This window comes from Lucilia sericata, unplaced genomic scaffold (assembly GCF_015586225.1).
Source record: "Lucilia sericata isolate MDLA Ls3-8-SP2 unplaced genomic scaffold, ASM1558622v1 Contig000087F_arrow, whole genome shotgun sequence".
In the NCBI taxonomy this organism is placed as follows: domain Eukaryota; kingdom Metazoa; phylum Arthropoda; class Insecta; order Diptera; family Calliphoridae; genus Lucilia; species Lucilia sericata.
Window position 1 is genome coordinate 590,827 of NW_023994120.1, and position 12,736 is coordinate 603,562.

The following is a 12,736-nucleotide window of genomic DNA, read 5'->3' on the forward strand; positions in this document are numbered from 1 at the left end:
CGTTAGATATAAATACAAAAAAAAAGTATTCTAATCACATTTTGATACTTTTTCGTTGTACAAAAGGTACTTTTTGAATTTTCTGTAATATTAAAGCTAGAAAGAAGAAATTAAGCATGTAGAGCCCGGATTATGTGAGAATATATAAAAGGGGACTTTTTGGTACTTTTTCGTTCCACAAAAGGTACTTTTTGAATTTTTTATAATATTGAACCTAAAAACATGAAATAAAACATGTAGAGCCCGGGTTAAGTAAGAACACATAAAAGGGGACTTTTTGATACTTTTTCGTTCCACAAAAGCTGCTTTCTGTATTTTCTATAAAATGAACCTTGAAACATTAAGTAAAACATGTAGAGCCCGGATTAAGTGAGATCACATAAAAGAGGATTTTTGGTACTATTTGTACGAAAGGTACTCTTTGATTTTTCTATAATATTGAAGCCAGAAATATGAAATTAATCATGTAGAGCCCAGATTAAGTGAGAACATATAAAAGGGGACTTTTTGGTACTTTTTCGTTCTTCAAAAGGTACTTTTAAATTCTCTTCCATATTGAACATAAAAACATGAAATTAAGTGAGCGAGAACATATAAAAGGGGACTTTTTATTACTTTTTCCAGAACCTAGAAAACTAATATTAAACGTTAAGAGTCCAAAGTTAGTGAAAATCTGCGGGAAAGGATTTTTGGTACTATTTCGTTTTATGACTGGTACTTTAAAATGAGACATTCTGATGATTTTTCGTTTTACTACTGGTAGTTTTTGATAAAATTCGTACTGACTGTTTTTTTAACACATCTTGGCGAAGGGTATATAAGATTCTTCACAGCCGAATATACAACTCTTACTTGTTTTAGTTATGAATGTCCTAAGCATATTTTCCACTATCAAAGTCATAAAATGTCTTTACACTATTTTTAATCACTTTCTTAAGAAATCCCATAAAATGTTACTTAAACCTGTATTACATTAAAAAACGCAACTAAATACCTTAATAAAAAATAGTACATCATTTTATAACTTTTACATAAAAATGTAGTTTTTTATGTTAAAACTAATTTATATTCCCCTGACATTCATCAAACCATTGCTGCGATCCTTAGAATATATAAAACATTAAAATATTTTACAGTTTCTGGCTTATGAAGGAAAACAAAACATATTTTATTATTAGCATTAATATTTCAAATTTAATAACATCAACGTTTTATGACACACGTTCCATATTTATCTTATTTCTTAGTTTTATAAACATTATTTTCTAAGAAGTTTTTTAGTTTTTTTCTCTCTTAATGATATTTTCTTTAGATTTTAATATTTTTTCTAAGGATTGCTGCATGGTTGTGTTGTTTGTTTATTTATCATTACTTCACCTGCAGCATTTTGATACCCTCGTTTTTATAATAATTTTTACTTTAACACACAAAAAAAAATCTTCTTCAATTGCCACAAAATGACTTCGACAACTTCAACACACTGGTAATGCAAACAACAAACATCAACAACGCCAACAACTAACTATCTGCAACACACTTTTTTTTGTTATTTTACAACAATTCTTATCAAATTTAAATCTTAAAAATATTTCACAAGTATTTACGATTACGAAGTACATGAAATGAAGTAAAATAAAAGAAATGAAATTGAAATGAAAAGTACGAATTATTGTCGTATCATATCATGTGTGGAGTGCATTTGTAAGGAGTTGTCATTGCAGACATACTAAAGCTCAATAAAACAGTGTAGAAAAAAAGTAAACAAACGCTTCAATATAGAAGTAACTAATATTAATAAAACACAAAAATATTTTTTTAAAAACCAAAAGTAAGTTTTGTAAGAATCTCCTTAGTTGTAGTTGAAATATACATATGTCAACTTTTGGTATGCACTGTTACATTACTTATTCGCCTTGTAGTGGAAAATATTTATTTTGCTTGAATAGTTTTGCGAATAATACCAGATGAGAGAGATTTGTTCTGTGTTTTTTTAATTTTATTTTTATTTGTTGCATGCTGAAGTAAACTCAAATAATGCAAAATTATTTATGCTACTCGGTGTTTAGCCGCAGGACTCACAAGTTTATGAATCCAATTGTAAATTTTTTTTAAGATAAATATGTAATTTAGATGAGTTCATAGGTGAATGAGAATTTGTTTTTTGTTGGTGCAAATGGAAATGTTATTTCCGGTATTTAAATTTTGGATTTTAATATGTTCTATAGTAGAGGATGTATTAAATAAGTTGTTGGTTAAATCTAAAAGTAGGAAATGTGGTGGTATTTAGGATTTTAATGTTAGCAATAGCCCTGCCTATATATCTTGTCTCTAGCAGATAATTCATAACAAATTCGCAGCTAAACCGAGAGCAATTTTCGTTAAAAACAAAGAAAACAATATGTTAATTCTAAAAAGTAAGTACTTACATAATATATTATTTGTAAGTCATTACTAGACTCCTTCTATGTAATATAAATATAATTGAGCCAATTAAAAATCATTAGATATTTCTCAAAATTAGCCTTAATCTGAATAAATGGAAACAAAAATCGCTGGAAAATGAACTAGTTCGACAACAGTTATAGGGAAAGTGTATGTATAGATTCTCTAAAGATTCCCAAGGAAAGAAATTCGAACAAAAATCATTTATTAAAAAACTAGTTCAAGAACCGTTTCCTAGAACGAGTGAGAACTCCATATCGAGTCCACAGAACCAGTTCTGAAGATTACAATTTCAAATAAAAATCATTCGTTTCAACGGCAAACTAGAGTGTACAGGCTAAATCATTTATTCCAAAACTAACCTGAAAAAAAAGGAACTTCCAAAGAAGCGAAAAAGAAGTAGAATTTACTGTATGGACGTACTGAAAAATAAAAGATTATTTTAACATAGACTTGTCCTTGGAGCGATGTCCTTTTTATTTGATTCCAAATTTACTACTTCTGAAGTCATTCTCAAGAAGTAATTTTTATTTTCTTTTTTGGAAGTTATTTGGAAGTGATATTGTAGTATTATAGAATACTAATAAGAAATTTGTTGTAGATCAGCTATACAAAGTTTAGAGATCTGCATGCTCTAATAACTAGTCCGTCAGAAGATCTGAACACTATATTACACATCCTACCTATAGATCTACATATTATGGCCATGTCTGCCATCCGATTATATTACCCAGAATTCCTTTCAATAGCGAATGGTGTAGGGGTAACCTACCGAGCACATATGCCACCAAAATCTTTACAGATGGTTCAGCTTTTAAGGTACCTTATGACTTCAATATTCGCGGCAACATAGAAATTTTTGTAGAAAGTCAACCGGCATTTCTCTCACTAAATTCGTATACTTCCACTTCTCTAATAGTTAGACAATGCAAGAAAGATCTGTCAAAGCTGGGTCGCATGTCTGACATTACCCTTGTTTGGGTCCCTGTGCATAAGGACTATTGTGGAAATGAACAGGCAGATAAGCTTGCCAGAAAGGGATCTGCTCTTGATATCTCCAATGCCGTTTCAGTAGCAACCCTGTTAGGTTTTATCAAGAGTAGTATCCTCAGATTTTATCTTCAAAAGGCTGAAAATAGGTGGAATAACCTAGACACATGTAAAGTGGCCAAGATATTGTGGCCTTTCTTCAATGAGAAACGCACAAGACTCTTTATAAACCAAAGCAGATGGGATATATCGAGACTGATAGCAGTTATAACAGGACACTGGATGCTAGGAAGACATGAAAGTCTTCTTGGGCTACTCTTCAATGTATACTGTCGTCTTCCATATTCTCTGCGAATGCACTGCTCTATCGGTTAAAAGAAACCGTTTTCTTGGAAGTTATTTCATATCTAAACTTGGTGAGATATCTGGATCTAAGCTTAATGATATCCTTTAAGTAAAATTCACTAAAAATTCAAATTTTTACCAAAAATATTGTTTTACTAAATTTTTACGCCAACAACTTTTGACATTGCTTATTAAATAACTAAAACATATTTAGATAAACTAGCTTAATTTAAAATTCCATATTAGAATTTAGTGCTTTTTTTAGTTTGTCCTTTAGCTGTTATTTATAAAGTTGTTTAAATATAGTATAGAAAAAGTACCGTTGAATGGTTTAAATAAATTGTTTTAGGGTTGTTATTTAGTAGCAAGTAACTTGTTGTTATTAAAACATTCCATGACTTTTTGTTGTTTTAATACAAACATTTGTATTACAACCTAAATCCCTACAAACAGGATATGAAAGTTGAGCTTTAAGGACCAAAATAAAAAAGGAGAAGTTCAACTAAAACTAAATATGTATACACTTAAAAGGCAGTGCAGTAAAGGTATTAAAACTTTTGCAGTGTAAATAATTAAAAAAACAGGAAACTTTGTTGTGTTATTTAAGGTCCTTTTACAATACAACCCTTTTCGTTTCATTAAAATTCAAGAAAAATTTTGATTTTTAAAGTATGTAAATAAATTTTGTGAATTAATTGTTTTAGTCTTCTGTACTTTTCAACACTTAAGTAAATCCCTGGCAAACTAAATAGTATAAAATAAAAATCTTTATTAAAAAAATAAACCAACTAACTCCGCTTATGAAAAATTCTCTATGTTGTTTTTTATATGCAAAGCAGATTGTTGATGTTGTTGCTTGGGTTTTTTTATATTTAAAAATATATAAAACCGTTTGAGATTTGACATTTTTTCTGTCATTTTATATATGATATAAAATCATGACTTTTATGTTTATTCTACACAAATGAGGTGTGATAAAGATCTTGGCATAAAACAAACATCGTCACATATGAACATAAGTTTTTTTTGTTAACTGCAAATGGAAAAACTAACACACGGAGTTACATAGAAAAATAGCTGGAAATTTTTTTTTTTACTTTTTTAAACCATTATAGTTTAAAGTAGAAAATTATTATGGAACAAAAAACTGAACAATTTTCAAATTAGTTGTGTTGTTGTGAATTTTGTTACGTTTCTGTCATAAATTGAGCCAAATTTATGGTTTATTACGAAAACTTTGCACGTTTCATGTGTGTTGTCGATTTTATTTTTATTAAAGTGTTAATTATGGGTTGTATTTTCTTTGTTTAGCAGCCTTATTTGCTGCTTACCGTGTGTTTTTTTTTAAGCGCCTTTAATTTATTCCTCTATTACACATTTCATTTGCTGGTTTTTAGCAACAAAAACCAGGCGGCATTTTTCACAGGAAAAACAAAAAACAAAACTATATATTTATTGGTAAAATACAAACTATTTTTTTTATACAAGTTTAAATTTATGCCAATAAAATATGTTCGTAAGTCTTGCAACAGCCTATAAATACTAATGAATGACAAATTATGATTACAAATTGTGTCAAAGACACCGACCACCAATGTTTGGTTACGTTGAAGGAATGAATGAATGAAATGTATCTATCTAATCCATAGTTAAACAAAGATTATTTGAATATTTGTTTAAGAATATTTAGTTATGTTAAGCACGAAGAATTTTGACAATTATTTATTACTCATTAGCTTTTTAATTTGAATAAGTTTTTAATTAAACAAATGTAAAATTTTTTTGGTTAAAATTTTTAAAAGTTTGGTTATATAGAAAATAGGTCTTGGACAATGTAGTAGCAATTAAAGTAACTACATTTTAAGGAAACTACATTTTAAGTCATTTCTCAACAAACAGCAAATAAATTGTTATCTTTGTTGTAATAATTTGTTCATTTTTCAACTTCCTCCATTGTAACAAAAATCAAAACATTTCTAAATTATCTACACACAAAACAAAAAATTCAATTTCGCTAAAAAAAGACGATAAAATCTCAATCATCAATCAATTTATGTTCATTGCTTAAGCATTTTCAATTTAATTTTTCAAATCATTGTAAAAAAAAATCATAATTATTTAACTTAAAATCATGTTTTTAATTTTATTCCTCACTCTTTTCATATCTTTATAGATAAAAAAATATATAGAGCTGTGACATGAGACAGACAGACAACCCGCAAATATGTGTGAAGCATGAAAACTCAGCACACAAGTCTAACAATTACAATCATCAATATTGAAAAGCAAAAAAAAAAAGAACAGAAAATATTCTTACATGTCAACCAACAACATTCAGACATACAAAGGTTGTGTTAACTTCAACGTAAATAGAAACAGTAACACGCACTTTTGAGATAAAAATACTATGAAATACGAAATATGTAACAAAAATATTTACAAATAATTTGCTAAAATTAGGAAATTAAAGCAAAAAAAATAACAGCAATATGTTAAAACGCACCAAATCAAATCGTTCTCAAAGAACGAGCAGAAGGCCCTCTGGTCATAATGCCGCAAATAGCGGTAAATTGGGTTCGCAGCACCAGCAACGTTTGGAGGTGGTCGATGATAAGAGGTGAGTTTAAAAATTCCTGTTAGAAAAATTTTAGAATCACCCACAAATTTACGTAAATCAGTCTACCAAAATTTATAACGATAGGCCATATTAATCCCCTGCCCCCATATAACCCCTACTTTTAGAAAATCTCTTTTGACACCCTTCGTGAGAAGGAGAGAAGCCATGTCTGTCAGTCTGTCTGTTGAAAACAATTTTCTGAAGACCCCAGATATCTTCGGGATCCAAATCTTCAATATTCTGTCAGAATGCTTTCTGTAACATTCCTATTTAAAATCAACAAAATCCGTCTATAAATATCGGAGATATGAGCAAAAATCCAGGACAAGCTCTGAAAATGCCATAAAAAAGAAAATTTTTTGCATGATTTGACAAAAAAGTAAAACAACATACGGTCGGCCATGACCGACTATATATTCTTACTTGTTATACCCTACAGCACTATAGTGGGTAGGGTATTATGCGTTTGTTCTGATGTTTGTAACACCTAAAAATATTGGTCCTACACCCACCTTTTAGACCTGAGAGTCTGTCGTCACTGTCATCTAAGGTCACTCTGTCCTGTTTGGTCAAGAACTTGTCCAGTTTGTCTACCTCAGTAGCATGTTCGACTAGCAGACCCGGGGTATTTGTCCGTTTAATCGCAGTCACAGTAGTTTATACCTCTACCACAGATATGAAAAATGACACTGCCGCTTCCCAGGAGTCAGACGCATCCTGGATTTTGTTTCAACCAAGAACATTCGAACTAACAGAACCAGTTTGTACCTTACAGCCACCTTTAGCATAGGGAACAGACGCTAGAGAGGTACGGTTATGTTGCCTAGGTGACCCAAACCACAGACCTGGACCGACATCGAAAAGAAAAACGACAGAGGAAAGGTGGGAATTTGGTAGCCACCTTAACTAAGGGAACAGACACTACCAAATTGAGGTCATGATCGCTAGGCGAGCGAAGACGCTGTGAGGTATGGGAAGGGCAGTTCTTAATTCACATCCTTAGGATGCTTAAGCCCCTGCACCGTACCCGAAGACTCAAGGTGACTACCCAAGGACGAAACCTATTGAAAATGGTTAAAATCGGTCCATTATTTCGTATATCCATCATACAACCATACTCCCCGAATAGGGCTTTTGAACTCATGAATATGTTAAATGTTCCTGTATCACTTCAAAAATCTACAAAACTTAGTTTTATATAAGTTTTTATAATACTGCTGATATACGTAATGATTGGGCCTCAAATGACCCTATCCACCATACTAAGTTCCCTTCAGAAAATGACTTGATGGTCAAAATTCACTTATAAACACGGTGATATTCTGCATAAATAGTTGATGTAGGCGTAAATATTTCTACCAAAATGTATAGTGATAGGACCATGTTTACCCGTTGCCCCCATATAACCCCTCTTTTAGAATATTTATAAGAAAAACTTAAAATTCCCAAAATCAGCTCAAAAATATCCTTAAATTTTACGAAAATCCTCAAAACCCTCTGTGCACAAATAAAACATTAAATCCCCAATTTGGGCACAAATTCCCAAATCTGGAGACAGTGGCAGCACCAATAAAGTTTGGTTGTTGCCTGTGATAAGAGGTGAATTTAAAATTTCGAAGTTAAACTATTTCCATGTGTGGCAATGCTAAATTTAAATGAATTTACCTTGGTTGTTGTCGGTGCTGAAAAATTAAGTTTTATATTTGATTCGAAGTGTCGGTTGGGTTAGTAGCTTCACTAGCCCCGAAGGCGCCATCTATATGTCACACACGTCTAGTTAACAGAATAATTTCAAAGTTTTTATTTTCGAATATTTGGTGTAAATATTCTGATAGTCAGTGTAAAATTAAAAAAAATAAAAAGTGTCTTTGATAAATTGTAAGCAGAGCATAGCATACAGATGTCTTTGAGTTTCCATAATGTCAAATTACATATGAAAAAAATTTGACGTTGATTGAAACCACTTAAAAATGTTTGCACAAATTGTCACTCGCTGTCACCTCATCATTCAAGTTGCTATGAGAGTTACTGCGAATAAGCAGATTTGGCTGTGCACCTCACACAAACACATGCAATTCTTATGGGACCTGGGCTGCTGCGTTTCCCTAGGGCGACTTTAATTTGGCGCAGCACATATAAAAAAATGATATTGCTGTGCACAGCTTGACGAAATTTCTGTGCACAGTAGGATGCTCTCTTCTGTCTTTTCGAGAGAATTTATTATATTTTTTTTGCAAACAAAAAAAAAAATGCGCATCTTTTATAATTGTGATAAATTACATAAATTTCGTTGCTAAGTACTTACTTAGTAAGTAAAATGATTATACAATATACATATGTATATGTTTGTATGCCTGTGGCCTACTGGGCAGTTCGACAAAGGAGTCAATGCATCCGAAAAAGACAGTGATTTCCATTAACGCTAACACCACTTGGTTGGCTCTATATCGTCTTTCTTCACGGATGTACTCTTTGTAAACGAGACTGAAGACAATCGTCCTTTAGTGTCCCATGGGTGACGATTGACTTCCTCGCAGGACAAAATAGCTAGTCACCTGGACACTCGATGGCTAGGGGTAACCCTAAACTATAGGTTACGTGTTAAGCTTAAAATCCGTTGTCAATAGTGAGCTTACCACGTTTGTTAACTTTTAGACAACGGATGTGCATAAAATTTAAATTGCGACAACGAATTGTTGTCAACATTACATGTTGTTGTTGTATGTATGCATATACTTGACAACTGATGTTATTGAAAAATTTGGTGTCAATTTGCTACCAGGCGTCAATATTTTTTCCCCTCTATGCATGTGTACCAAATTTTTGCAAATCGAAGAGGGTAATGTGCGAAGCTGGTTTGAAATATTTTAAAATTTTAAAAATATTTTAAGTTTTTCATCACATATTTTAAATTCCATATTTGTAACGCAGTTCTGAATTATATCAATATAAATTGGCAGTTTCATTCTGCACACACCTGTTGAACTTAACTTAAAAACTGTTTAACATTCAACTTCCGTTAAACACCTGGTTTTTGTTTGATAAAGCTTTATTTTGTAGTTAAAAAATATATGTATGTAAACTTTTGCCTTATTGGATTTTCACTATTAATACGAACTAAAATTAGTATGTCTCCACATTTTTTACTATCATATAAAATGCTAAAAAGTTCTACTGCAAACCAAAACAATGGATCTAGATTAGTAAAACTTTATTTATATTTAGCAGAGATTATCTCTTATAGGCGTTCGTAAGTTTACATAGTATAAAGAACAAGTAAATTAATAAGAGTAAGAAATGAGCTCTCTGTCGATCCCTGAATTGGAGAGAGAGTTTGATATGATATGCATATTTTATCTTGACATTGTTTTGATAATATCTTTGAGCAGATAAGAAGATCGAGATCAAGAAATAGAATCAATTCTTTAATTCGACCGAAGAATATTTCCCACAACCATACACTATCGATTTCAGAATATTCTTGTATTTAATTTCTAGAATTCTTTAGATATCATAGAAGATGTACCATTTCCTCATCTTACGATATATAATATATCGCTAAATTATTTTCCAATTGGAATAAAATCTTAGGTCAATGAGTTTTCCAGATTTTTCCTACCGAGCGCGTCCCCGGGTGGCGGATAGGGGGTGGTGATGGACCATCTGTCCTCTCCCAGCTTTAATTTCACTTAAGCTGAGGGAGGGCAGATTGTCCACCACCTGGGAATATTATATTCCCCGCGGACCAAAAAACTGGAAAAAAAAAAAAAACAAATATGGAAAATAAAAATAAAAAGATAAAAGTTACGGTGCAGGGCCTAAATAACCCAGTACCGGCGGCAAGTGTTGATCTACTCGCGAGTCACGTGTCGTCGTCATCCTGCAATCGTGAGCAGAATACTACTACGGAGGTGGGTACCTTGGCCTCCGTGGCGGACAATGCGTCAAGTGTACAGCATGCCGCTGGCAAAAATATAGGGGTGAAAGAGAAGGATGTACTCGGAGAGAGCTCTAAGCTACCTCAGCCTTTAAATATAGGTGAGGGTTCCGACTCTGAATCCTCAGATGATAATAATAATAATACCATTATAGCAAATCCCAAAAAGGATGAAGTAGAGCAAATGGTGAAAGAGGTGAGTGATAGCATAGCTAAACTACCTATTACTAAGAAAAGACTTTCTGGAGCACAGAGGAGGAAGTTGAAAAAGATGCTTCAGGAAATCATAGTTAGTCAATCCCACGACACTCCAAAGGAATCGGACTCTCTCACAAGATCTGAGGCAAAAAGGATCAGGTCACCCGAGGAGTTGACAACTGAGAATAAGCCTAAGAAGAAAAAGAGCTCCCCGTCTTCTAATACACAGTCGAAGCCAAGCCATACTTCACTCAAAGGAATCTCAAGTGAGAATCCTGCGAGTAAGGGTGACAACGCCAAGCCAGATATTCCGAAGACGAACACGTCGGCGAAATCAACCTCGAAGGTAAGGGAATCTCAAAAGAAGCCCCGAAAAACGAGGAAGGAGAAGCTAGACGGAGGAAAAGGTAAAGAGCCGCCATCTTACGCCAAAGTTGCCAGAAGTAGGCACCGGGACGATCTCTGCTATGCAGTTTACGATGCCGGTAATCCGACAGGCAAAATTCCAATAGACCAACAGAGTAAAATAGAAGACCTGGTCAACAATAAGATAGTGGACCATGCAATAGCTTCAAAGGGCAAACAACCAATAGAGAGCGAGAGCTGCGAGTTCAGCATGGGCGTGATGTTGATGAGGTTGGCATCTCACCAATGTGTTAGCACCCTAAAGAACTTGGTGGAAAGTATCCCTCCTCCCTGGGACGGCGCTAGGCTGGGACTGGCAAAGAAGAGCGAGCTTCCGGTGCTCCTAAAGTCCACTGTCTACATAAAAGGATGGGGCAGTAAACTGGCTAATGAACGTATACTGGAAATTCTTGGAGGTCAAAATGCTGAGCTGGCCGTGGAAAAATGGGATGTCTTTTACAGGAAAGAAGAACCTGAGGGAACTTTATTTGTAATAGGTATCGACCAGAAATCCATGGCTAGTCTTGCCAAGAATAAAGGTAGGGCTTACTTCGCCTCTAAATCTGTCATATTCAAAATTGGGAAGGTGCCGATTGGAAGGGCTGTTACAACAAGCCTCGAAAAGGACACTAAAAAACCTAAGACCACAGTATCCACTACTGATAACGTTGAGGAGTCAAATCCTAAAATCGAGGAATTTACCATTAACTCGCCAGAAGAAAGTGTAGTTGCCCTTTCCAAAATTGGGAAGGCGCCGATTGAAAGGGCTGTCAAAACCGGCCCCGACAAGGACACTAAAACACCTAAGACAGTACCCAAAGCATCATTAGCAAGTACTAGCAATGTTGAGGAGTCAAATCCTAAAAGCGAGGAGGAAATCACTCACCCGCCAGAAGACAGAACAGCAATGCTCTCCAGAATTGGGAATGTGTCTATTAAAAATACTGCTATTCCTATGCCTGATAAGGACACCGCAGTGCCATCAACAGTACTCACTGCATTAATAGCCACTTCAGGCTATCCGGAGGAGTCAAATCCAAAGAGCGAGGAGGTGACCACCAACTCGCTGGAAGACAGTTTAATGGATGACCATGATTGAGGTTATCCAAATAAACCTCCATCGGAGCGAGACAGCTACCAACGCTCTGATGGCTAAAATCAACACAGGTAAAATACATATAGCTTTAATCCAGGAACCTTGGACGATTCGCAACAAGGTTTCTGGATTAAATCACGTAAATTTCCAACTTTTCTACGCTGATACAGGATCTCGCCCGAGAACATGTATCTTATGTCACAAGAACTTATGTTTTCTCCTCTCAACAGGATTATCAACATCGGATGCAACGGTGCTGAAGCAAGGTCGAGGCAACATATTCCTTGCATCTATTTACCTGCCTTTCGATTCTCCGACCCTACCACCAACGTCGGATCTGATGAAACTGGTTGAAGAGGCACAAAGGAAAAATAAGAAAATTGTAATAGGTTGTGATGCCAACTCGCATCATGTAGCTTGGGGTAGTACAAACACCAATCGCAGGGGACAAGCCCTCATGGATTTCTTTAATACTAAAGACTTGATAACATTGAACTTAGGTAATAAAGCTACCTTCGTCAATAGAATCAGAGAAGAAGTATTAGATATAACTATATGTTCAGAAGAGCTTATAAACGAAATTCAGGATTGGAGAGTTTCGGACGAGCACTCCTTTTCTGATCATCGGTACATAAGATTCAAAATACTAAGGCCACCACCAAAGCCGATAAAGTTTCGGAATAAGTCTAAAACTAATTGGACAATG

The 12,736-nt window shown here is 34.0% G+C and overlaps 1 protein-coding gene across 1 annotated transcript in view; it reads left to right on the plus strand.

Moving 5' to 3' along the window:
- LOC119599722 (kinesin-like protein CG14535) overlaps window positions 1-12,736 on the plus strand; it is a 162,206-nt gene that overhangs the window by 60,713 nt on the left and 88,757 nt on the right. The window contains 1 exon segment of the mRNA XM_037949619.1: window positions 5,951-6,394. Within this exon segment, the coding sequence (XP_037805547.1) occupies window positions 6,267-6,394 (128 nt within the window). The 5' untranslated portion in view covers window positions 5,951-6,266.